Source organism: Tetrahymena thermophila, assembly GCF_000189635.1.
Source record: "Tetrahymena thermophila SB210 genomic scaffold scf_8254686, whole genome shotgun sequence".
Lineage (NCBI taxonomy): Eukaryota > Ciliophora > Oligohymenophorea > Hymenostomatida > Tetrahymenidae > Tetrahymena > Tetrahymena thermophila.
This window is the reverse complement of record NW_002476452.1, coordinates 217,497-244,365: the sequence shown is the minus strand read 5'-3', so window position 1 is coordinate 244,365 and position 26,869 is coordinate 217,497. Positions and strand designations below refer to the sequence as shown.

General features: G+C 23.2%; 8 protein-coding genes across 8 annotated transcripts; 4 read left to right on the top strand and 4 right to left on the bottom strand. All coding sequences in view use genetic code 6, as the record gives it.

Annotated features, from left to right (window-relative positions):
* Nucleotides 1-83: 83 nt before the first annotated feature.
* TTHERM_00449220 (hypothetical protein) lies at nucleotides 84-1,965 on the bottom strand (the record flags this gene model as incomplete). The annotated part of the gene is made up of 2 exons (XM_001013322.2): nucleotides 84-1,077; nucleotides 1,490-1,965. The coding sequence occupies 2 exons, from the start codon at nucleotides 1,963-1,965 to the stop codon at nucleotides 84-86; spliced, it is 1,470 nt and encodes a 489-aa protein (XP_001013322.2).
* Nucleotides 1,966-3,511: 1,546 nt separating this feature from the next.
* TTHERM_00449210 (hypothetical protein) lies at nucleotides 3,512-3,700 on the top strand (the record flags this gene model as incomplete). The annotated part of the gene is made up of 1 exon (XM_001013321.2): nucleotides 3,512-3,700. The coding sequence occupies one exon, from the start codon at nucleotides 3,512-3,514 to the stop codon at nucleotides 3,698-3,700; it is 189 nt and encodes a 62-aa protein (XP_001013321.2).
* Nucleotides 3,701-5,038: 1,338 nt separating this feature from the next.
* TTHERM_00449200 (class I glutamine amidotransferase) lies at nucleotides 5,039-6,112 on the bottom strand (the record flags this gene model as incomplete). Its single annotated transcript, XM_001013320.4, has 1 exon — nucleotides 5,039-6,112. Exon 1 carries the CDS (start codon nucleotides 6,050-6,052, stop codon nucleotides 5,039-5,041), a length of 1,014 nt encoding a protein of 337 aa, XP_001013320.3. The 5' UTR covers nucleotides 6,053-6,112.
* Nucleotides 6,113-7,274: 1,162 nt separating this feature from the next.
* Nucleotides 7,275-8,114, top strand: TTHERM_00449190 (hypothetical protein; the record flags this gene model as incomplete). The annotated part of the gene is made up of 1 exon (XM_001013319.1): nucleotides 7,275-8,114. One exon carries the CDS (start codon nucleotides 7,275-7,277, stop codon nucleotides 8,112-8,114), a length of 840 nt encoding a protein of 279 aa, XP_001013319.1.
* Nucleotides 8,115-8,959: 845 nt separating this feature from the next.
* On the bottom strand, nucleotides 8,960-10,258 carry TTHERM_00449180 (transmembrane protein, putative; the record flags this gene model as incomplete). Its single annotated transcript, XM_001013318.4, has 1 exon — nucleotides 8,960-10,258. The coding sequence occupies exon 1, from the start codon at nucleotides 10,145-10,147 to the stop codon at nucleotides 8,960-8,962; it is 1,188 nt and encodes a 395-aa protein (XP_001013318.4). The 5' UTR covers nucleotides 10,148-10,258.
* Nucleotides 10,259-13,480: 3,222 nt separating this feature from the next.
* TTHERM_00449170 (Serine/Threonine kinase domain protein) lies at nucleotides 13,481-16,966 on the top strand (the record flags this gene model as incomplete). Its single annotated transcript, XM_001013317.2, has 6 exons — nucleotides 13,481-13,784; nucleotides 13,895-14,006; nucleotides 14,107-14,590; nucleotides 14,770-15,759; nucleotides 15,813-16,751; nucleotides 16,805-16,966. The coding sequence occupies 6 exons, from the start codon at nucleotides 13,481-13,483 to the stop codon at nucleotides 16,964-16,966; spliced, it is 2,991 nt and encodes a 996-aa protein (XP_001013317.2).
* Nucleotides 16,967-19,282: 2,316 nt separating this feature from the next.
* On the top strand, nucleotides 19,283-23,590 carry TTHERM_00449150 (growth-arrest-specific protein 2 domain protein; the record flags this gene model as incomplete). The annotated part of the gene is made up of 7 exons (XM_001013315.1): nucleotides 19,283-19,617; nucleotides 19,682-20,093; nucleotides 20,146-20,498; nucleotides 20,554-20,628; nucleotides 20,682-21,537; nucleotides 21,592-21,729; nucleotides 21,803-23,590. 7 exons carry the CDS (start codon nucleotides 19,283-19,285, stop codon nucleotides 23,588-23,590), a joined length of 3,957 nt encoding a protein of 1,318 aa, XP_001013315.1.
* A 1,137-nt stretch (nucleotides 23,591-24,727) lies between these two features.
* Nucleotides 24,728-26,436, bottom strand: TTHERM_00449140 (bromodomain protein; the record flags this gene model as incomplete). The annotated part of the gene is made up of 5 exons (XM_001013314.2): nucleotides 24,728-24,919; nucleotides 24,977-25,021; nucleotides 25,077-25,531; nucleotides 25,717-25,810; nucleotides 25,966-26,436. 5 exons carry the CDS (start codon nucleotides 26,434-26,436, stop codon nucleotides 24,728-24,730), a joined length of 1,257 nt encoding a protein of 418 aa, XP_001013314.2.
* Nucleotides 26,437-26,869: the final 433 nt, after the last annotated feature.

Below are 26,869 nucleotides of genomic sequence, written 5' to 3'. Positions count from 1 at the left end.
TTAATAGTATAACTAACATCATATTTATTTGGCTATAAAAGGATTTATTTATTATTTTTTTGAATTGATAGGGCCAGCTAGCTTCACTACTTTATTGACACAGATGATGCTTAAGGAGATTTTGCTACAAAATGATGAGAAGTATAATACAAAGTACCTTAGTAGTCACTCTTCTTTTCAAAAATAGTTTTCTTTTCTTGTTTGTTAAATGGAACACTGCTAGAAGATTTTTTATGTCCTGACTCATACTAGCCAACACCTGGATTATTTTGAATATCATGTAACTTTCTTTAGCTTTTGGAAAAAGTACCTCCTTTTGTGTAAGAGAACTCACTGTATGGAAGATACACTTTATTATTATTCATGAAATTACTGACTATTGTATCCCCTCCTGGAGAAGTTTACATGTAGCTATTCACTTGATTTTAACGTCCTGATGAAGAATAATTAGAGTTGTTCATTATTGCATTTTACTAAGAAGCAGTGCTGTTAAACTATTAAATATTGAATTAACCGCTTTATTAATTGTTATTTGAAGGATTCAATTGCACACTATTTTATAAGCTATTAACTCTAATTTAAGAATTTGTATTGTGGAGAGCTGGTGAGCGATTAGGAGGACTGTGAGAATATTTGGTAGCATTTTAAAGCAAGTTTTGTTGATAGAATCTAGGTTATTGCTGTTAAAGTGCAGTGATACTCTAATTTTATAACTGTTATTACGAAGCTGTGTGGTTATTTTTTATTCCATTTACACTTTAATTCATCACCTATTCATTTTAGTATTGATTTAAAGGTTCATGCTTATTATAAATTTCCTAAACTGAGTGTGAGTGGGACTTGTTTTAACTTTTAGTTGATTAGGGATTAAAAGTTGCTTAAGTACCATCCTGTAGCTAAATTTAAGCTTTGCTAGTTGAGTGATGAGAGCTTGTCCTTGGGGTTGTCTTCTTTTACATTTGCTAAATTGCTACATCTATTTCAGGGTGAAATTGCATGATATAGTTCAAGTTTTAGTTTAAATTGTTTATTTCCATATTTGTAGAAGCTTGCTACAGCTACTGTGAAATACCTTCTCTTTTTGAATTTTTAATTAAAAATATTTTAAATTAAAAATTTATTTTCAAATCTAATTTTTAATTTTATTCATTCAAAAATTTGTTCTTCAATTTTAAATAAAATATAAAGATTTCTATTTTTAAAAAATAAAATAGGATTTTAATTCAAATATTATTAAAATATGATGCACAAAAAAAGATTATCTCTTTTCTTTCATTAATTTATTTTATTGATTGTTTGTTTATTGGTGTACTTTAATAAAAATTAATGTATATCTTTCCAGTAATTAATTCATTTATTTTTAATAAAATTGTAAGTATTTTCATTCTATTTTCAATAAACTCTGTGGTTGATCAAAAAAGTTATAAATATTTTATCTATAAAATGAGCTAAAGCAGATCTAATTATTAAACAAAATAATTTTTATTACTGATTAGACACATTTTAAGCAAGGAAACCAGAGGTTTAATGAGATTATCCAAACTAGTTAGCAGGTTGCTGTAAGTTATGAGGAGAGAGCTTGCTATGGAAACTATTCTCGCCTTAATGCTAATGCTTTTAATCTTCAAAATCTTCAATCTGAGAACAGACTTTTGAAGTGAACTGCATAAAAATATCATCAATAATAATTTTATTTATTAATTAGAAATTGCTGCAAAAAATGCCAGAATTGATTCTGTAAAGTTCATTGAATTTGAAACCTTCTCCTTTCTTTTACTTTTGCATTTAAGTAAGCATCTTGACAGTAAAGTCATGCTCACTTGCGAAAACGCAAAAGATAAGATCATAAAGTGCTTTAAAAAAACCATTTTCTTTTAATTTCTTTAGGATGGTACATATATCGTTGTATCTTGAAGCCTCTATTTCAAGTCTCTAATACCCCTCTTCTGTTAAAATTTGTTGCATGAATAAATAAATTCCTTTTTTATCTTTCTTTTTTAAATTTATTGTTTCCTTGTTATCTCTTCTTACTTGCTTAATATCAATAATTATATAAATTATCTTTTTTTATTATATTTTATTTATTCTGTAGATTAAACCTTTCAAACAAACTCTTTCTATGTATTATGTATGTATGTTTGTTTGTTCGTATGAATCCTTTGAAATAAATCAGTGAATATTATCTATTCATTTATTCATTGAGGTGTTTCTTTTACAGCTTATAACAAACACTCTTTTAAGGAACAGATATTTATTAAGCCAATATCTCCTTATATGAAAATTTATTTGTCATTCAAGCATACCATAAAGTATTAAATAAAACTTTATATCCATTTCAATCAAATTTTATTAACATCTTCACAAAAAATTTAAAATAAGTTTTCAATTAGACATTAGGATCATATTTAAATATAATTCTAAGAAAAAACAAATACTAAAAAATATTATTTGGATATTTAATTATTTTAAAATCTGCATTATAAACAATTATTCAAGACGGTAGTGAAAAAAATAAAATTATAATTTTTTAAATTGTAACTTATCAAAATATTTTTAATTCTATTTTAACCTCTCTTTCATTTGCCATACTTTAATTATATTATAATTGAATACAAAATTTTTTAATTTTTTATTTCAAAGCATTAATTATAATCAGTAAAAATTATTATTTGTTTATTTATTTACTAATTTATTTATTAAATTATTTATTTTATTTAAAAGTGTTTTGTTTTATAAAATTATTTTCAAATTAAATTTTAATAAATTTTTAGAATTAGTGTTTTAAGAAAAAAATAATTATTATAATTATGAGAGAATTCTATTAAAATACTGAAATTTATGATTAATAATACAAAAATTAAGGAATCCATAAGATAATTTAACCTAGCTTTCTTTAAAGATAAATAATGGCATAAATGAATTCTAGACTTTGAATTAGTAATTATAGTATAACCAAATAACTAATCTTAATAGGGAAATACTTTTTTGATTAAAGTTAATAAGATATTTCTATATTTTTTAGATTTAAAGCATAATAGCCACTTATTAGGTTGCAATTTTTCATGATCTTATTAGATTATTATTTAATATATATTTATAAATAAATAAACTAGAAATTTCAGCAGTATTTCAACTTTTCCTCTGATCAAGTGTGGTTTATTTTTAATCTATATCTATGTTGCTTAAATTAAATACATGCATATGCAATATTTATAGATTTTTATGTAAAAGTATAACATATTATTTTTGTTGTACTTTGAGGAGCAATATTAATGTTTTTTGAAAATCGAAATAATTTTTAAAAAATATAATTAATTATAACTTTTATATTTGGTTAGAATAGACAAAATCAGATATTTCTAATTCACAGTTGCTACCTTTGGTTTCGTTTTTCTATTTGAAATCAAAAAAATTATAAATTTCGATATCTTTTTAACCATAATACAACTAAAATTAAATAAAAACAAATAATAAAAGCGTTAAAAATAAGCATATAAATAAACCAACAAGAATGGATTCAAACAAAACTTCTTGCCCAATTTGTAAATCTAAAGACTAAGTAGCTAAAGTTGTTTATGGATATCCAGCGAGATAAATACTTTAGTAAGTTTAAAGAAAAGAAGTAAAATTAGGTGGATGTATGGTCCCTGAAAACCCAAAAAAATGGTACTGCTTTAATTGTAATGAATAATTCAATTGATTTTTTGAAAAAGAAAAAACTAAATGAGGAATTTTATGTAAATTTCAAATGTATTTAAAAATAAAATATCTTTTTTAGTAATAAAATTTATATTTTGTAGTAAATTCTAAAATTATTTGCTAAATATAATATTTTATAATTAATTTTTTTTTATTAAATTTTAACCTACTTTTAAATATTTATCTCAATTAAATAACTACTTAATTTAAAAGATTAGTAATAATAAATTTCTAAATAATATTATTTTTAATTTGTTTAATTAACTAATAAAATTTATTTATCAGGCTAAAAAATATTAAAAAAATATGTAACCTTATTTAAACATTAATTTTACTTTTAAATATAGATTACATAAATAAATTTATTTACTTTAAGCTATTTAAAATATTTTTTGATACTTTTAATAAAATATCACTATAAAAAAATATACATAATTTATCATATTATACATTTTTTGAGAATTTATTCTCTCTTTTGGATAGATTTAATCTAGATAATAAATCCAAATAATTAAATCTTTCATATGAGGCACTTGAGTAAAGATGATCATCATGAAATAAATTAATTTTCCTTTTGATTAACCAAGTAGTATTCTTTATTAATTTGTAATTAAAAATTTTTTTGGTATTTTAAAAAATATAGAAAACATAATTATACTTAAAGGATAAGGGACTATTCATTTTTAATCGTTCAAAAGAACAGATAATTAAACACACTAAAAATATGCTAAAATGAAGAAAAAAGCCTAAAAGGAAATAGTGCCTTGCTTTTTTTCATAAAAAAAGGAAAAACTGCAAAAAATAAAATTCAAAATATTATAGTTTTTTGCAAAATTCTTCAGTAAAATTGTATAATTTAAATTTATTTAAATACCACTGATCTTTTTTTTTCTTACTTTTTTTTGAAAATTTTTGAAATAATTATTTTTTACAATCTGGAAATTTGTCTAAAAATGTTGAAAAATTTAATGGAAAACTTTCCATCCACCTTAGTTAGTGCTTACAAGTATAATAAAATAATAAAATGAAATGAAGAGAATTCTTTCTATTAAAGTGTTAAATAATTAATAAAAGAATATTAAATGGAAAAGGGTATTTTGAATTTATTATTGTTTTGATGCAATAAATAATATATAAATTAATAAATTGTCTTACATATTTTCTTAAAGATTTATTATCTTTTAATAAAAATAAGTAATGAGTTTAGTAATATCTATGTTTTTTAATTTTAAGATTACACTTTATTTTTATCTTTCTTATCTTAAATATTAGTCATTCACTCACTCATTTACTAATTAATTAACTATCCTATTCATTTAACAATTTATCTTAAAATCTCTCAATAGGAAAGAAATTTTTCTTTTTCAGAACTAGGACTGGTAGAGTTTGTTGTACTGTTTGTTTAAGCGGTTTTGTTGAAGTTAGGAATGATATAAACTTGGACAAAACTGCTATCGCTTAATTAGACAGCAGGATACTAGTAGATTGAGTAGTTGTTAAAATCAGATCCATTGAAAGAGTGGTAGTTTTGTCTTGTTTAGTTAACAAAGAAATTAGCGAAATATTGAGCAACTTATTCAGATTCATAATCATGAGGGGCAGCAACCTTCCATTCGTAAATATTCTTTTCAGGATGGAATTAAATACCATACATAGGATACTTAATAGATTCAATAGAATTTACAAAAGTATAATTTTCAGGAGTATAGGTTGCAGTTGAAGTAATTTTAAAGTTACTTGAAAGTTTTTAGCTAGTGAAAGCACTCAAAGGAACATAAGTAGAGTGACTGTAGTATAAGGCAGGTTCAGTTTAAGCATGTTGTGCTAATTATTCAGGCATATGTCTAAACATATTGCTATTCTTATCAGTGATATTAATATTGTGACTTCCTTTATCTGATTGACGCTCAACTAGAGATGAGCTATTAAATCCACTTCCAATAAAAGTGAGAAGCTAGAATCCCATGCAAGTACCCCAAATTGGGAAATAATCACCATTATCTGTAGCATTTTTAGCTTTTTATACAATGTAGACTGCGTTCTTTAAAAACACACGTTCTTAATCACCAGGGTTAGAAACTTCGAATTCAACGCTACCACCTGGGAATAAAACACCATTAATTTTTTCAAAAAGATTGTCAATGTATTCAAATGTGGCATCATATGGAATAACAACAGCCTAAGCACCTGCTCCCTCGAGGTATTTCACATAACTAGCAGCAATGTAAGAATAATTAGATCCTGGATATAATTGATAATCAGAAGGCTAAGTGTAAATACCAATTATAGGTTTGTTATTTAAACAAACAGCCAAGGTAATTGTTAAGAATATTGCTAATAATCTCTTTTACATTATATTTAGAGTTTTGTTTCTATTTATCTATCTTTCTTTCTTTTTTTAATTATTTTTGTATAAAAAGCAAACTCGCTTGCACAAATAAAATCATCATTTTAGGGAAAAAAAAATTGATAGTAAAATACTAATCAAGAATCTAATTTAATTTGATTTCTTGATCAAATCAAATACCTGATCTAAACATTTTATTAAAAAACAAGCAAATAAATGAAATTAAAATTAGCTTTAAGAAATAGACTCTTCATTAAATTTCATCAAAAACTAAGAAATAGAAATGAATCCAAAATTAAAAAAGAATTAATTCTGTAAAATAAATACTAGAATATAAATTTAGACTTCAACATTTTAAAAATCCTTTTTTATTAATAAACACAATTTTTAGAGATCTAATATCACTATCATTTGACTATTTTATTGATGTATAAAATTAACCAATAATTCAAATATAGACATTGATATAAAAAAATTTTCAAAATTGATTAATAAAAGATTATTTATTTTTATATTAAATTTAGATAACTATATTTGTAAAAATATATTATTTTATTGATCTAATCTTGAGATATGTTAATACATTTTAAATTAACAAATATTTACAAATTAAGTAAAAAAATACTTTTTTGGGTATTTCAAAATTATATCTGAAAATTCAAGATAAATTTCTTATGCAAAATTTAAAAGTCATCATATTTAAGTTTTGTTTCAAATATAAAAGATAATAAAATTATTTTTAATCCATAATTTCTAATTAAATTTCTCTACTTATTTACTATATCATGAAAATAATTCAATTATAATAAGTTAAAAAATAAAAATAAATGGAATGTTAGGTATGTGATAGACAGAATATTAAATACCGTCTTTGTTTAAATTAAGGTGCCTCATGAGATAGTATTTTATTTATAAATTAAATATGTTATTTTTTTTATAAATTTTATATTAAATTAAATAAAATCATTAATGGTTTGACATTTATTATTTACAGTAAGTTTAATTGTATAATTTTATTAAATTGGTGTTTATTTTAAAATTAATTTATGGATATATTATTTAATATACTTTAATTAAGATATTACTAATATATTTACTATTGAAATGTAGTAAAATATATATCTATTTTGAACTTAAAAATTTCAATATTTAATTATAAAAGATACTTAAATTTTTAAGAAAAACACAAATTAATTTTTATAATATCAAACAATTAATTTTTACTTAAATGGAGGAAATCAAGGATGATCAGTTCCTATAAATTAAGCAAGAAATGCAGGATATTTCAAAGCAAGTATTTTAGTAAATGATTGGGGGCTATTAAAGAATACCATCTAAAATAGATATTTAAGAATTTGGCATTACTTAATAATTTACTTGTGCATTAACATTTTAAACTATGAAGTAACCTGCTAAGACAAAAAACTGTTAGCACTTCTGGGGTATTGAGCTTGAATATTTGAAGGTACTAAAGCAATGCCCGTGCAAACAACCTATAACAGAGGATAACATAATTATTGATGAACTGCTGAACAGACTTATTAAAATTACAAATTAACTAAATGATATTTATTTTTCTTAAGATGAAAGATTTAGATTCTAAAATGAAGTTTTTTTATTTTAAAAAAGTTTGATATTTTTCCCATGCTACGAATAATAAGCGTTTCCTAAGCCTCTGATTTTTCTTTAAGAGCATATAAAATCGGCTTAAGGATTGTGTTTAAATTATAATTTTAGTTTTAAGAAAAAAGATTTAACTCAAGTTAAATACAAAACAATAGCTAGAGTTTGTTAACAACTTTGTTTATATGACTTTGAAAACTTAAATTTTAACTCACAAATAGAATATTGCTAATTCTGCGGGAAATCTATTGATGTTTTTAATTTTTAAATAGATGATTATTTGATGAAAGTTAGGAGTCTCCTGTAATATCTTGAATTAAAAGGAATAGACAGCTCTCAAGAATCTGTAAATATGATGCATGGCAAATTTAAAATTCAAAAATAGCTCTACACTATGGAAAATATAAGCAGCAAGTTATCTCAAATATAATAAACAAGCCAATGATTATCATTAAATTTATTTTTTAATTATAAATTAAATTTTATTTTATTAAATTTAAATTATATTCAGCAAAAAGTGAATTCCAAATATTTAGTATTAGAAATTCATAGCAGCCATGTTTATTTAAAACATATTTCTCAACACTTCTACTTCTTATAAAATAACTATGTAAATCACGAAATAATTAATATTCTTTGTTTTTTAATCATTTATTGCATATTTTTGAAATAGAAAATGTTGTTATAAAGTTAAAAAAAGTATTTGTAAATTTAATAAAACTTAAAATTTTAATCTATCTTGTTAACTAAACCCCTACTTCTACTAATTAACTTATTATTTTGATTAAAAATAAGAAAAAATTAAAACCAGTAGATTTTGTTTGATTATGTGAATTGTGAAATTAATATTTTACAAAAAAAATATATCCATTAGCGAATATATAAATAAATATCAATATGAGTTTATATTATATGCTTGAAAGATATCCAAATAAATGATGCAATACTTAATTTATAATTTTGAGTTGTTTTAAAATTAATTCATGCTTTTGATATTATCACTCACTCATTCATTATTGGTGCATTTCTGTGTAAATTTATTTCTAAGTAAATATTTTTAAAAGATAAATAAAAATTGTAATAGATTTGAGTATTTATTTATTTATCTATCTATAGAGATAAATAAAATAGATAATATGTATTATGTAAAGATATTGATTATAATTATTATTTTTTTTGAATAGGTAGACTTACTAAGTTAGATAGATAGATAGAACTTTTTACAAATACATAATTAAATTAATATAATAATTGATTTATTTATTTATTTAGTTTGCTTTTATTTATTTTTCACTTTCTAGCTAATAATTTGAAGCCAAGGAAACCTAACAAAGCAGCGGCACCAATACCAACAAATGCGATGTTGTTGAGGTTTTCTAACTTCTTTTATTAAAAAGCTTGTTAAATTTTTTTTAAAGAGTAAATGATATTTACATCTTAGAAAAAGTTCTTTTTGGGATTTTATTCGGGCTTCTTAGGGATCAATGAAGCATTTTCTTCTTCTTCTTCTTCTTATACTTCTTCGGGTTTGCTGACTGGAACTTCTTATTATGGTTCTTAAGCACCTAATTCTAATTTTTCACTTTCCTTTCTAGCGGGTTCTTCTTATTTTTATTCAATAGGAGCGGGTTCTTATTATTATTCTACGACTTCAGATTCAGCTTGAGCTTAAGGAACACTTTCTTTTCTAGGAGCTTATTCTTCTTTTTATTCCTTAGCAACTTCAGCTACTTGTTCAACGCTTTATGGTTAGCTTTCTTATTGAACTTTTTCACTGAGCTTTCTTTCGCTTTGATGCTCTTCTTGCTTCTTTTCTTATTCGCTCTTAACAATTTCGACACTTTGGAAAACTTCTTGATGTTATTCTTGAGTAGTTTCTTGAACTTCTTCTTTCTTTTCAACAACAATATGAACATTCTCTTCTTACTTTTGTTCTACTGCAACATGGGAATGTTATTCAACCTTTTCTTCTTTGATGCTTTCTTCAACCTTAACTTCCTAAACATGTTCTTAAGGCTTTACTTCTTCAACATGTACTTCGTGCTTTTCTTCTTAAACAGGTTATTCGTGCTTAACTTCAGCAACAGGTTCTTAATGCTTAGGTTCTTCACTTTAAACAATCACGTGTTCTTCTTAATGTTACTTTTCAGCAACTTATTCCTATTCTTGATGGTGTTATTATAATTTTTCTTCAACAACGTTTTAAGGTTATTCATTGTGGACTTCAACAGGCTTCTATTCTTCAACCTTCTCTTCCTTAGGTTGTTATTCTTCATGGTGAGCAACTACTTCGGGCTTTTGTTCTTCCTACTTGACTTCAGTTTCTTGAACTTATTAAGCTTGTTCATCCTTAACTTCATTTTAAGCATCAGTTTATTCTTAGTTAACGATTTCTACGCTTTCAGTAGTTTCTTCCTTTTACTCTTATTGAGCAGCTGCTTTGTTCTTTTGATTTTTATTTTTGTTCTTAGGGCCCATTTTAAATGTTTGATTTATTTAAGATTGTATGTATGTATATATGTATCTTACTGATTTTATATTTTTTTGAGTGTTTAATTTATTTTAAAGCTTTACTATTAGTGAAATTTACTTATTTCGCAAGTCTTTTTAATTTTCAATCTGAAAAAAAGGCTTGTGTTTTTATCTTTTAGCCTATATCATTATTTTCTTTTAGTATCTTACATATGTTGCGCAACCTTCCTGAAATTTCTTTTAAAAAAAACTAGACATATTGATAGATAAGAAATAGTTTAAATAATTTGATTGTTAATTGATTTTAAATTTTCATTTTTATATTTTAATAGATAAATATTCTAAAAGCAAGCAAACAATAAACAATGACTGCAAATTCTAAATTTCAATTATTTTTTTTTGTTGAAGCCAAATTAATTAGCTTATCAACTAATTTGATGATAAATTTTAAAAATCTAATAGCTTGAATTTATATTTTAATTTTGTATTTTCCCAAAATACTTTAAATTCCTTCTTGTTCAAATAATTTAAATTATTTTTTTCTTTAGTGAACTTTTATTCAAATATTTAATCATATAATTACATATTTTAATTAATTGCTCAGGTTTACCTTACTAACGTATTATTTTTAATTATCTAATACCGTAATATCATTTTGTTTTAAACTAATTAAATAAATACTATTAACACTTCATTCATTCAAAAGCATTTACATTTATTTTTATTTCGTCTAACATAAATAAATTGTGCTCTAATATTATTAATCAACTTTAAAAAGAAATTGAAAAATATTTATCAACAATACATGGCTAGTAGCTTAAAATAAAATTTTTTATCATATTGATAATTCAGTAAAATAAATAAATTATAAAACTATCTCAATATATTCAATCTATTTAATTTTTTCAAATACTATTTAAAATCTTTGACTACCAAGAATGTATGTGAAGTTGTGACAAATTCAATAAAAAAAAATGAAAAAATGAAAAAATATAATGTTTAGAAATTTTATTCTGTAAATTTTGTCTTGTAAATTTAATTTATAAAAAGCATTTAATATAGTTAAATTCATTATTTTGCTAGAATTAAAATGGCAAATGAAAAAAATAAAAAAAAATAGAATAATTATCAATTATAAAACTAAAGGAATGTTATTTTATTTTTATCTATAATTAAATCTGTAAATATCATTTTATTTCGATTATATTTGTCTAATTTTAAATATAAAGCAATATTTTTAGTATTTTATAAATAATTAATCTCTGCCTTTTAGAAAGTGTTCTAGATATAATAGATATGTAAATATATAGTGATCTTACTCCAAGCTTAAATTGAGGGACTAGAGTATAAATGCAAATATATGTTAATTTTTAAATAAAAAAACAAGAGTAAAATTCAGTAAAAAACTAAGATTTTCTAGAAAAAACGAAAAAACAAGTTTTTTTAATGATTTATATATTATCTTACAAAATAAATTTTCATAATATTATACAATTTTTATAATTTTAAATATGATTAAATTTTAATTTTATTAGATATTTTACATATGATTTAATTTTTGATTATGAACTTTAAATATTTAGATAATTTATTAGACAATTATTTTAAATAACTGATTAGAGAATAATATGTTTGATAACAAATATATCTTTTTAATAAATTCATTAATTATTTTTACAATAATAATTTTAATTATCCATTTTTGATTAAAAAATTATATAAGATGTTTTTCCTAAATCATTCATTTATTATTAAAATTAATCTCAAATAGAATATAAACAAATTATTTAATTTTTCAAATAATAAATAAATAAATTATAAAATTGATTGTAATCAAGTATAATTAAAATTTATTTATTTGATAATATTATTGATTTATATTTATTAAAAATAATAAAATGAGTTTAATTTGCTTAATTTAAAAGCTCTCATTTTTATTTAATTTCTAAAAAAACTATTTGTAAATAAAAGTAAGTTAAAATACTTAGCATAATAGCTAAAAATTATTTATAATTATAAATCAATGTTTTTAAAAACTAACTAAAGTGTAAAAGCTAAATAAGTATTTTCAATTAATTATAAGTAAATTTATATAACAACAATGTAAATTTAAAAAAATTTAATTTTTTATCTAAAAATATATTGAGTAGACTTTTAATTAAATCAAAACATTAAATTTCGCTTATTGTAAATCGAAATGGCATTTAACTCTATATATATATATTTATAAATTATATTCAATTTATGAATTTTATTGAATATTGATTTGATTTACTTTTTCATAAATGTTTTAATTTATTTTTTTCATTTTAAATTAAACTTAATCCATGCAGGTATTAAAATATAATGCTATCCAGTTCATCATATTTTAATACCTGGATTAGAAATATATAATAAATAAATCATTAAAATTCAATTTGAATTTAGTATTTAATAGCTTTTTTTAAGTAGATGATAAGGAAAGAATTACTTAATTTAAAATGATTATTGACTTTAAATAGATATTGCTTTTAGTAAAAAATAATCCATTTAGTTTGAAGGATTTTTTATGAATTAATGCTGATTAAATTAAAATTTATAACTTATTTTGTAAATAGACTAAAAATATGTTAAATAATCAGAATCTACAAAGTCACTAAAAGGTATTTTAATTATTTATGAATAAAAGACATGTTTAAATAGAAAATATTTTTGATAAAATTTAAGTTATAACTTTATATTATTGCTTCACAAATAAACAAGAAAAATTAATTATTAAGGTTTAGACCTATAAATAGATCAATTAATCAAGCACATAAATTAAATTGCATATCGAATCTCAAGCTTTTAAAGTAAATTGAATACTTACTTGTGAATATTTATAAAAGGTCTAAGAAATAGTTCAATAACCACATATTTATCTACTTTGTTAATTGAGGATTTAATTATATAAATTCATGGATATTTCTTGTTGATGTTCAAACAAAATAGAATAAAATAGATTCATTTTGTAACTTTATTTAAAAATTTCCTATACAAAATATCTAATTTAATATTAATATATCAGTGAATTAAAAATGCTCACTAACTATCTAACTATTTTTGAATAAAAGAGCTGGATGATTTAGAATCAAGAGTGTTAAGAATTTTTGTAAAATTGTAATAAAAATTTCCCATTTATCAAGAATGGTTATATCGTATAATTAATATTTTTATATATTTTTTGTTTGATATCCATAAAAATTAACAAGTAAAGAAGTATCAAGAGATAAAGCTAATAAGAAAAATACATATTTAGATAAATTAAATAATAAAGCTATATATATAATTTTGCTTAGGTTAAAAACATATTAAATAGAGATGAGACCAACTTAGGCACCATCAGCAAATCAATAGTAAGCTGCTGAATATGAACTTTACAAGAGAATTAAATTGCTAGGTGAAGGAGCCTTTGGTAAGGCTTATTTAGTAGAAGATTTGCGTACACATGAATTACTGGTTTAGAAGTAGATGGACATGAAGGCAATGTCTACAGAAGAAAAACGTGAAACATAAAAAGAGGCAAGAATTTTATAGCAATTAAATCACCCTAACATAGTTAAATTTAAGGACGTTTATACCACCAAGAAGGGAAAGTTATGTATTATTATGGAATATGCAGATGGTAATTTATTTTCTATTTAGTAATATATCAAACAAAATATTAAGCATTTATTTACTGATAAGAAAGCAAAGTTTGTTTCTAAAATGAGCAATTTTTAAAATATTTTATAGGTGGTGATTTGGCAAAGGTAGTTAAGGATGCTAGAGGAAAATATCTTTAGGAAAAATAAATTTTAGATTGGTTTACTTAAATTTGTTTGGCTATGAAGCACGTTCATGATAGGTATTTATTTACTTATTTTGCATTTCAGGATAACAAAAATAAAATTAAGTTTAAAGAAAGATTATATTTGAACAGGAATGAATTAATCTTTTAAAAATAGAAAAATTATTCATCGTGACTTGAAAGGACAGAATATTTTTTTGACAAGGAACCATATTGTAAAGCTAGGTGATTTTGGAATAGCAAGAGTTTTGAGTAAGACAGTAGAAAAGGCAAAAACAATGGTAGGAACGCCCTATTATTTATCGCCTGAAATTATTGAAAGCAAACCATATTCATTCAAGACTGATATTTGGTCTTTGGGAGTCATTTTATATGAGCTTTGTGCATTAAAGCCACCTTTTAATGCTGATTCTTTGCACTTTTTAGCTTTGAAAATTGTTAAAGGTTAATATTCGCCAATTCCAACTCATTTCTCAAAAGAAATGAAAAACTTAGTATCAAACCTTCTATAAGTTGATGCTATTAGAAGACCTTCTATTAATGATATTATGAAAATGCCTATTATTTAAGAGAGAGTTAAAAATTTCCTTTCTGAAACAATAAGACAAGTTGAATTCTCACACACCATTCTTCATAATAAAGTAAATTTAAAATTATAGACGTTTGTTTAAATTTTTAACTAGTAAGTAAATGATATTTTGTTAAATTTAAACAGCAATTATGTGTTTGTTTGCTTATTTTAAATTGAGTATTTAAAATTTTTTCACTTTTCTGATATATTAGAATAAGTAAATATTTATTTTTATTAAATTTAATTTAGATAATTGATGCAAAAGTTAATTTGGCTGACATTAAAATGGTAAACTAAGAATAACCTTGTCCACCTCATTTAATTTAGCAATACATGAATAAAGATTAAAAAGATCAAAATTAATAATAGAAGCCTTAAAATCCACCTCCTTAGTAGCCACCTCAATAGTAGTAATAAGCTCCTCAGCCTTAAAAGGGAGCTAATTTCCACTATAAACCATAATAGAACCCTGTATAAAATTATGCAAATAATTACAGACCATAGTCTGCAAGAAATGACTAGGTTCAAAATAATAATATTCAATAGCAAGTTGCTTAAGATTTAGAAAGAAAAAAAGAAATGGAACGTCTGAAATTAGAGAGAGACAGATTGGAGTTAGAAAAGAAGAAAGAATAAGAACGCATAAGATAAGAAAAGGAGAAACTAGCATATCAAAAGCTAGAATAAGAAAAGGAAGCCCGATATAAGAGATAGAAGGAATAAGAACTTAAAGAAAAACAAAGAGAAGAGAGAGAAAGAGAACTGCAAAAAATAGCATTTGAAAATAAATAGAGACAACTATAGCTAAATCAAATTAATTAAAAACGTGAAGAAGTTTAAGCAGGAGGTATGGCTGTTTTTGCAAATCCTAATTTCAAGCCAAATAAGCAGCCAGTAGTGCCTGTAAAAAATATTTAACTTCCTGCAAGTAAACCATCTTACAATCCCCCAAAAAGTGGTGGAGAGAAAAGAAATAATAGTAAACCAGCAGTAGCTAGGTCAGGATCTAGCCATAATTAGCAAAATGTTTCTGATAAAAAAGTAATTCAGCAAAAGAAAGATGAAGAAGCTAAATAGAAAATTATGGAGCAGAGAATACAAAGATAAAAGTCAGAGAAAGAAAAGAAAGATTATGAAATGAAACTATAAAAAGAAAAGGAAGAAGAGCTTCTCAAGAAAAAGGAGGATAAACAAAAAAAGATTGATGAACAAAGAGAATAAATGATAAAAGACAGAAGAGTAAATAAATATTAATATTAATTATATTAGTTAAATCATATAAAAAAATAAAGAAATGGTAAAAAGGAGGAGAGAAATAAATCGAGTTTGTAGAAAATAAAATAGGTGGAAGCACTCCTAGTAGCAATAACTAATTAGAAAAGGAATCAGATTAGGATAATACTTCAAATGAATAGCTCGAAAAGAAACAAAAAGTACCTGTCAAAAAGTGGAGCGTGCCTTAAAAGGTAAATAATAAAAAGGACGATTGGGACATTCAAATATTTGAATCAAAGAAAAAACCTACTTAAGCAAAATAAAAAAGTGAAGATAAGCTAGATGAATACAATAGTGATGAAGAAAATAAATAAGATAAAAAATTATAGAAAAAATAATCAAAAACAGAAAAAGATTTAGACGAATATAACTCAGATAGCGATGATTTAAATAATAGAAAGGCTGATATTACAGCTCAGGAAATACCAGAAGACATAGAAGAGAACGTTAGCAAACTTCCAGAAATTGTCAGAGAAGAAACTTACTTATAAAATGAAGATAATACAGAGTTTAATATTGTCAGCGAAGCTGATCCCAAGTAGTGCTTGGAATTAATGTAATAATTATAAGAAATAGTTGAAAATGCTGATAAACTTTAAATAGATGAAAAATTTGCAAGAAATGATTTCTTCGATTTCACAAAGACTTAAAAAACTAAGAAGTTCAATTAACCAAATAAGTCTAAGGAAAGCTTAACGACATAGGAAGAAGAAGATGAATAAGAAGTCATCAGAGATGATGACTCTGATGAACCTGAACGTCTCTAAAACACAGGTAAGTTTTTGGATGATTTCCCTGAGCCTCCAAAATTACAGCCTAAATAAATTGCCCAGGACGAGCAAGAATCAATAAATATAATTGGCAATGGCCACGAAAAGCTAGAACATCTTTATATTGAATTAGAGGAAAAATTGTCTGATAATTTTACTAAAGCATACAAAATTATGAGTGAAGAAGTAAGATTTTTTAAACTAGGCAAACAAGTTACTAAATTTATTTTTTATTCAAGCTAAAAAAATTAGATTATAATCTAGATCTCTTAGAAAAGAAGTATGGTGATAACAGGTACAGCCAGTTGTTAGATTTCCTATCAAAAGATCAAATTGATAAATATTTAAGGATCATCATAACTTTAGTTTGTTTAGAATAATAACTTTATAACTCTAATTGATTGATAAATATTTGATTGATTGATTGATTAACAAACGAATACTTACTTACTTACTTAGTTAGTTAGTTTGGTTAGATTAATTATTTTTTTCAAATAAATAATTTTATTTGTTTTAAATTATTTCAAATTAATTAATTAATTAAAATGTAATTAAATTTATCCATTATATTATATTATTTATTTTTATGTCGATTAAATAAATTCCATTCAATTTCAAATCTATTCAATATACAAATCCATCCCTCTAAATACAATTTTAGACAATCTTATCTAATTTTTTCTATATCCTTGTGATTAAAATTTAGCTTGATATTAAATTTGATTGATTAAATATTTACCTAAATAAATATTTTTTAGTTAAAAAGTTTATTTAACACCACCAAAAATAAAAATAACTTAAATTAATTAATTCCTTTGTTAGTAGCCTTATAACATTTTTACTTTCTATAATCAAACATAAAGCCTAAAAGAGCCTATAAATGAATGAAATTATTTTATAACTCAGAAAATTTATTGTTAAAATGAAATTAATTTATCCAAAGGTGCAGCATGCAAATGCTTTATATTTAAATATATAAAAATATTAAATTGATAATTTGTTGAGTATTCGATTTTAGTTATAAATATTTTCTTATCAAGAGAATTTTCAATTACTTGATTTATCAAAAGCAATAAAATATAATTTTTTACTCATCTAAAAGCTTTTTTCATTCCTGATGAATATAAATAATAACAAATAACCAAGCCGCCTATTATTTCTAAAATAACAATTACTACAAGGATTATATTCATAGAGAATAAGTAACCACATGATGAATCTCCTACAATAAATAATCCAAGAGGACATATGACATAAGGGATTACCATTACATAAAGAAAGCATTTACTCCAAAATTCATATTGTTTATTTGATTAAAATAAGTAAGATTATACTAAAAAGTTAAATACTGCTATTCCACCCGTATTTAACAAAATACCATAAGCCAAACCCCAATTTTTGAATTATTTATTACCACAATTATTATTATATTCAGCTTTATCTGAAAAAACAATGTAAAGAGTTCCTAAAATAATGTTTAGTATCCCAAAGCATGCAGATGGTAAAACTTCTTTTAAAAGCTCACTCGTTGCAGATTAAGTTGCAGAAGAAATTAAAGTATTGTTTGATTCTCTTTCCATTAAGCAAATCCAAAAATATATATTTCTTTTTTAATTAATATCTTAATAAGTTATGATTTATATTAATTATTTATATTTTTTTTATTTTTGAATAACTTATCATGAAATTTAGCATATCAAAATTTTTTGATGGTAAAAATCCAATAAATTTCATCAATATTGATTGAAATCTATTTTTACCTGATTAAAAACTCGTATTTATTATTTTAAATAATTACGAGTAAAAAAAATTACGTTTTTGCTTTAAAGAGTAAGAAAATATTTAATATGATTATAAATTTTTTGTTTGCTAAAAAAAATTGCAATCCTAAAATTATTTATTGATATAAGATAGTTCTAAAACATATTTCTCTCCAAAACTTTTAACCAACTTAAATATGTAGTTATTCTTAAATTTCATTTTAGCATAAAAAAGAAAAAAACATCCTACTCAAAGAGTGTTTTTCTAATAAATACAAAATATTTTACAAAAAAATAAATTGAGGGTTCATTGATAAATTTAATAATTTTTAATAGAGAATTATTAATTACCTATTTCATAAATTTAATTCAAAAAATGCTTAATTTATTTTAATTAAGTAATTAATAAAAATAAATCTTCTAATTTTAATTAATATTTTAAAAATGTTTTTTTTGTCAATAAAAATATTTTTTTTAATTTAATTATTATTTTGATCTTAAATTATTGGATATTTGTTTGATTAAATTTATAGAATAAAAATTCAGTAGGAATTTGTTATTAAAAATTGTATTAAATTGTTTTTACAAATTTGCAAATAAAAATTAATATTAAATTATTGACTATGATATGAAAAATCAACAGCTATATTTGCTTGTATAAATGTGTATTTTAACTGATAGATTTTAACACTATTAATTTGTTTAGCAAGCATGCAAGCTATGAGCAATAATTAATATTGAGAAAAATAATAATAATTCATAATATTAATCAAAATAGTTGACAAATATTAGTTTGTTTTCTGATTTTTGTTAATTGTAATTAAATATTGGCTCAAATATCATAACTAAATAAAATTAAATAAAAAATCGCCATTCTTTAAATAAGCCTTAGAATAAAAAGCAAGTTTCAATCAAAGATATATTTTATTTAGCTTCTAAAAAAACAATTAAAGGAAAATGAATTAGGCTGCAAAGTAGCAACAGAGATTCATAACAGTCTCTGTGCGCGATTTAGAATTAAACTAGGTGGAAGATAAACCTCCTTTGAATGATATTTCATGCTGTCTTACAGTTTTTACAGAAGAAAAAGATAGTAAAAATGTAAACAATCAATTTTTCGATCTTCTTCTTCTAAATGATCCTCAAAATTCAGCGAAATTCAAGTTGCTCAAAGGAGAAAATTAATTTTTAAAGGTATAATTAAAAACTCTTTCTTCACAAAGGCTAATTGCCACTGTAAATATAAGTCTTTCCATTTTTGCAGAGTCAAATAACATTTCGATAGATTAATGGTAATACTTCATTGATTTTACAATTTGGATTTCTTTAAAAATGATTATTAAAAATATATAATAGGATTAATTTATCAGTGTTACAAAATGGGGATTCATCTCCTCATGTATCTTCTTAAAAGCAAAGTTATGAGGGAAATGCTAGGATAAAAATGAGGTTTGTGGTTAATGAATAAGATAATGCAAAGAAAGTAGAAGATCCTTTTAAAACACCAGTGGATACAGAAAGGGTTAACCTCAATACCACTCTTTAGCCATGCGTTAATTTTCCTATCAAAGACGAAAAGAGGAAATACGATTTTACCCCAATATTGAATAGAGAAGAGCTAGAACAGACTTAATAGTCAATACATAATATTGAGAGTAGACTTGTATTAACACCTGAAAGATAACGTATTATGGAGAATTCAGCTGTTTTCTAGAATAAATTTTAAGAGCTTATAGAAAAATTAATGGAAACTAAGAATCAATCATTAGTAAGATAGATAGATATTTGGAGTAAAATTATTAATATGTAATTTTATATAGATCTTAGGAGTCACAAGGTAATTAAATGAGAGCCACAGAAAGGATTTAGAAAAAAACAATTTAACAGAAATTTTAAAGCGTTTAAATGAGAGTCAAAACTATATAGAGGATGATTTAATTGAAAATAATGACTAGTATCTCAATAATATCAATTTATCTCTAAGTGGAATACATTAGTTAAGTAAAAAGCAAGGAAGTCCTGAATAGACTAGAAGAAATAAATGCGATTTAGAAGGAGAAATAGCAAAATTAAGACTTGAACTTGAAAAGAAATAAGAAATCGAACAGCTAGCCAGAGATTTAAAGTTAAAACTATTTAATTAAGAAAGAAATAATGAGAATCTGTTGAACTAGTAAAAAAATTACAATTTTTACTTTTATTACAATTTTATATTTTATTACTTCAAGGTATAACAAAGCTGTAGATAACTATCAGAAGTATTTTGCAGAGATCAATTAAGAAAATTTAGAGCTAAAGAAAAAGTAAATTTGATTCACAAATAAACAATTTTTAATGACGAATGTTATTTTGTTAGGATTGTTGCTATCGAGAAAGAAAGCTAATAAAAGGATAAAATAATTTAAGAATTGAAAGATTCATTTGAAGATAAATTAAAGCAAGAGAAATCAAAATTGTAAAAGGAGATTATGCAGTAAAATTTAAAGAAAGACTTATAAGAAGAACTATTAAAGGAAAGTGAGTTAAAAGAGTTAACTTAGGACTAAATGAGTTAAAAAATTCATGATATTTTAATTAAACACAAGCAAGAAATATCTCAATACAGTCAACTTTTGCTTGAGTCTCAAAACGAGAGTGTTGAATATCAAGCCAAAATGATTGAAATGTAAAAGGAAATTGAAATTCTTCAATAAAAATTTAAGAACCAAAGTACCTTGCAAGGAGATAATTCAACTACAATCAACAATCCAAGTCTTTTGTCCAATTCAGACATTCAAAACTTAGAAAAATCATCAAATTGTTAGACTAACTCTTCAAAGAAATATACTGAGGAAGAGTTTGCTTATTTTGAAAAAATCATCAAAGATAAATCTCTAAGATTAACTTAGCTAGAAACTGAAAAAGCTCAGATAGAATTTTCTCTTTAAAAAGCAGAGATGAAAATTAAGCAATTAAATGAGAATATAAGCTCACTAGAAAGTTAACTTTAGTCTTCTTCAGAGAGTAAGTCTGAGGATTTTAAGGCAATATCAGATAATTTAAAAGCAATTTCAGAAGAAAATGCTAAATTAAAAACATAAATCGAAGAATCTGAATAACTTAGATCTACTTTGGAAGACCATTTGCTCAAAACAAAATAAAACTTCTCAAAAAAGCTGGAAGAGCTGCAACAAAAGTAACAATAAACTAATAATGAAGCTAAAATCAATAAAGTAATAATTAAATCTGAAAAAAATGAAAAATATATTTTTAATTAATTTTATTAGACAAAAGATGAAAGTGCTTCCATGAAGAAACTAGTTGAAGAATTAAATCAAAAATCTACTTTTATAAATGAGCTCACCTATTAGAACAAAGACTACAAAGTTAAACTGCAAACTCAATAAGAAAAAATAAAAATACTTGTAAATATTTTTAAAAAAATAAAATTATTTAAAAATCAATGATTTGATTGGTTTATTTCTATCATAAAATTAGGAATTCAATCAAAGTGAAACCGAACAACTTAAAAAAGCTGTAAGTGATTTAGAATCAGAAAAGGAAAAGATTAACATGGATTTGTACGCAGTGACAGAAGATTTATTGAAAAAAACAACTGAATCAATATCTTAATAACAAGTGATAACCTAACTTTCAGCTGAAGTGAAGAGACTAGAAAAGATGATTGAAGACTTGCTTCTTAGAAATCCTTCCCATTAGTTAAATTATAATGCCAAAAAGGGAGATGAAATTGATGAAAAACTCTGTGAGTTTTTAAGCAATAATGTAACACCTATTAAATTCGTTAGGATTGATGAAGGTTTGTATAACTTTGGTACTAAAAGAATCATCGTTAAACTGCTCAAAGGAAAACTTGTTTGCAGAGTTGGAGGAGGATTTATGGTAATTGAAGAATTCCTTTAACTATACACTTTATAAGAGCTCATTAAAATGAAGCAAACAGGGGATTATTCTCTACTCAATTACCCAATCTCAGAAGAAAAAATTGATTAGCTCATTCAATAAGATATACAATTCAATTAGTAATAGTACAAGTAACTTAGTGAATAGACTAATCAAGTACCAGCTTAAAATTTCAATCAAGGAACTCCTAAATAATAATTAGAAAATCTTTAAACTTAGCAAAGTTAATAAAATAATTATGGTCAGAATCCTCTTAGAAACAGTTCTAATTACAATCAAATATAATAATCTCAAGCATAAAATATCTCTGATAATTATAGCCAACAATATGCTAAGCATTAAAACCCTGCTGCCGTGACTGTTACTCCTGCTATTTAAAAGTCCAGAGACTTTGATAATATACCTTCATAAGAGAATATTAAAATCAGTATTGACGAGTGCTAAAAAGAGAATTAACAATGCCGCTCATCAATTGAATTGAATCAAACTCCTTCTAAGACTGAAAATATATACTAAAAGAGCACAAATTTTACTCAGTGTATGTAATAGCAGCAATAATTATCATAACAGAATAATAATATATCTAACCACACTCCTGTTTATCATAATAGATCTATACGTATTTCAACCAACTAGCAACCTACATAACTCTTCTAAACATAAGAAGAAAGAGCTTAACAAGTTAGTTAACATGAAAAAAATTAAGAAATGCTTAAATACTTAATTGAATAAGCTCACCATGATGTTCACTTAAGAAATGAATTAGAATCATTACAATCCTCAATACAACTGGCAGCTAATATTAAAGGAAGTGAAATCATGCGTAAATACTCACAAAACTCCCAGAACACAAACCAGTAGCTACAAACATTTGAGAATGTTAGCAATACATTAAGTAATAATCAGAATAACTAAAACAACGGAAGTAGCTAAAAGTAATATACTATTGATTTTACTAACAGTAATTACAACTATCATGCTTAGTAGAATGTAAAAACTTCATTTAATGGAAACAACTCCAGAATAAGCAGTGTAATTACCAATAGTTCATCAAGACCACCAAATACCTATTCTATTCGTGCCACACCATAAAAGCAGGCATACTAATAAGTAGAATAATTTTCAGCTAATACAAGTGCTATAAACGAATTTACACCCCAGCATATGAATGGTTCCAAAGCTGCCACTCCAAAACGTAATAATGATCTAGCCTAGAGTGCATACTAAGAAAGGATATTCAGATAGTATTCTCATAAAAGAAATGCTGCAGAGAATTTCTCTCCATATTCGCACAACAGACATTCATCAATAACATCAACATTTTCAGCTCAAAAGAAATCCTATTACCTTCAAAAATAATGATATCTAAATCTCTTCTAAGATATTTCATAAAAAAAATTATTTAAATCTTTTAAGAAATTTGAATAAAAATGCAATCTAATTTGATAAATCAAGAATGAAAGGAAATAATCATAAAATAAATAAATAAATAAATTTTAAAAAATTTGAACCTTTCTAAATCTATTTTATAATTAAGATATTTTGTATATATTTATTATTCGTGCATTCTTTTATATTTGTAATTATTTTATCAAATTTTATAATAAAAATTCTATTTTTATTTTCATTACTTAAAATAAATTCATTTTTCTTAAACAGTAAGTAAATTATTAAAAGTGTCTTTTAAATTTCATGATATAAATTAATTTTCTGAAAATAGAACATAATTAAGACATTTTGTAAATATAAATAAAAATTTTATTTTTATTTTCATTTATTATAATCATAAACAGTAAAAAGGAAATAGAAACTGTATTTTTCATCTGATGATATAAATTAATTTTCTGAAAATAGGATGAATGAAAGACACTTCAATAGATTGATAGATAGATACTTTTCAATTTTTATTGATAAAGAATTATAAAAACTTTTTAGAAAATTGAAGGGCATTCATTCATTATTTTTTTGTTTTTCATAAAAAAGCCATATTAATAATTGAAGAATCGGAATTATTTTTAAATAGAAAATTTCAATAAATTCATGTATCAGTTATTCTTAGTTATCTAGGAATTTTAACAACATAGTAAAATATTTTTTTATTAATAAATTATCCTTCAATTCAAAATTTTTTTATTTGAGTGTAGATTTTAATCTTATTTCAAATAATAAAAGTAAAATTTCAATTAAATTCATTTGTTATCAAAATAAATTTTAATTTGAAAAAGAATTTCTTATTTACTCTACTTTATATTTTAAGAAAAATAAACGTTTTTAAATACTTTGTAAGCTAAATTATTTATTTTCTGATTTATATTCAAATAATTTTTATAAAAATACTTTGGATATACATACATATTAAAAATGTTTGATGAAATTTGAGTTATTACCACCTTAATTAACTATGCAATAGATTTACTAAGAGTTTGTTTTTTTATTTTAAAATAATTTCATTATATTAGATTAATTTAGCTTAAGTTTGTTTTTATTACTTTTATTGAATCATACGTTTAAAGATACATTGTTTGATTGCTAGTTATTTAGTATCTCAATATTATTTTCATCATCAGATTCTATTTCCATTACTTATTCACTTGATTCTTGATTTTTAAGTAAATTCAGATAGGAAGTTATCAATTCATAGGTATACTCTGACACTTAATTAAAATCAACATTTTTAACTTCATTTTCATCCTTTTATTTTTAAAAAAATGATCTATATAAGAGTTAAATTACTTTCAAAAATTTTACTGTTTGTATAATTGAAGGCTAAAACTCTTGAATTATATCTATTATCTGTTTATTAAAAATGATTTATAATCCAATTTTTTAATTTTATTTATTTATTTACTTGCTTTTGTTGGTTTGTTAAAAGCTTAGAGACTGCTTTGGTAGTCTGTATAAGCTAATCAAATTTTTATTTATCATTAGCAAATTTCATAAAAGGTATATGAACAACTTATTTTTATGATATTCTTTTTATACCTTTTTTAGTAAATTTAAAAGGCAGATCAATATTTGTAGTCTTTGATTGATTAGCTGCAGTAAGAGATGCTTAAGCTGAATTATTTCCATTTTGAGATTGCTTATTTTGGTTAAACTCAGATTATGTTGTAATCAAAGACTGAGCAATAGTTTAAGGATTAGAAGTTGATGTATTTGAACTTTGATTTGCCAATTTTGGTAGAGGCAAAGTGTTTGAAGCTCCTTTTTATTCTTCTTCATTAGTTTAATCTTTATTAGACTGAGATTACTTTTGTTTATTGCTCTTCTCGTTATATTACTATAATAGGAGGGCTCTATCGGCTATAATAAATTTAAATAAAATTTTCATTCGTTTTTCAACAAATATAAATTAGAATTATCATTAATGTTAGAATTACAAAAAAGATATTCTCTTCATTTATTCTTTGTAGATTTATAATTTAGCAATTAATTTAAAGTTAGCTTCTAAATAAATAATTAAAAGACTGATAAATTCAATTTTATACGTATTTTGTTGCTAGGCAGAGGTGTGTTTGGGAATTACTCTAAACATTGGTCATGGAAAAACGTTTCAAGCTTGACTGCAGTTAAATAAATCCACTTTTTTATTTAAAAAATAATACTTAAAGCAAAAAAATTAAGTTTATTTGAAGTTTATAGCTGATCACGAATGCATTTTCAACACTTTTAACAAATGCATAGAAAAAAATTATTTTTAAAATAACGAATCCAGTTAAAATTAATTTATCATTTACTGATCCTTGCTCGTTGTATAACTTGCAATTATTCCAAACTAATTATATATCATCAAGAACCTCTTCAAGAAACTCATATGAATTTTTGTTCAAATTTCTGCGAACACTATTTAAATCCATTGGCTTCTTTATAATCTTTTTATAATCTTCTAATCCAAGAGCTTTATAGTAAACAGGCTTCCTGAATTCGCCAGATTCGGGATCATTTATTAAGTTATTTAAAATTTTATGAAGCTTCTTAATTAGTTCTCTGTCTAACTTAGTTTTTGTTGCTTCTGTTTTTGGCGCCTTTTCCTTGGTAGTATTGCTTTTCATAGTATTATCTGTATTTAATTAATTATTTTTGCTTTAATTACACTAAATTTCTTTCTTAGTTTCTGCTTAATTTTCTTTACTATTTTTGTTTGCTTGCTTGCTATTCAGTATTAAAAACAATATTATATTTTTTATATTGATCATTGCAGCATTCATTTTTATGTTCTTTGATAGATCAATACCAAGTAAGTAGCATGGACTATTAAATAAATAAATCAACACATTTATAATTAGTATACAAAGTATCTATAAAGAATGTCTTTGAATTACTAAGTCCCTTAAATTTTAAATGTATTTTACAGTTAAAAATCTTTTTTATTATCCAATCATTCACAATTATAAATTTAGTTTTAAAAGTGCTAGTATCTATCTATCAATCTATATCAAATTTATCAAACTTAGAATATCTTATTTCTACATATTTGTTAAAACAATATATTTAAATATTAAAATTACTCACTCTAAAAAATTTAATCACTAAATCAAAACAAATAAATCTCATTATCAAAGTTTTAAACGTTAATTAAAAGAAATTAATTTCAAAAATATTCTTTTTTTATTTGTTTATATATTTAATTTATTTTGTTTA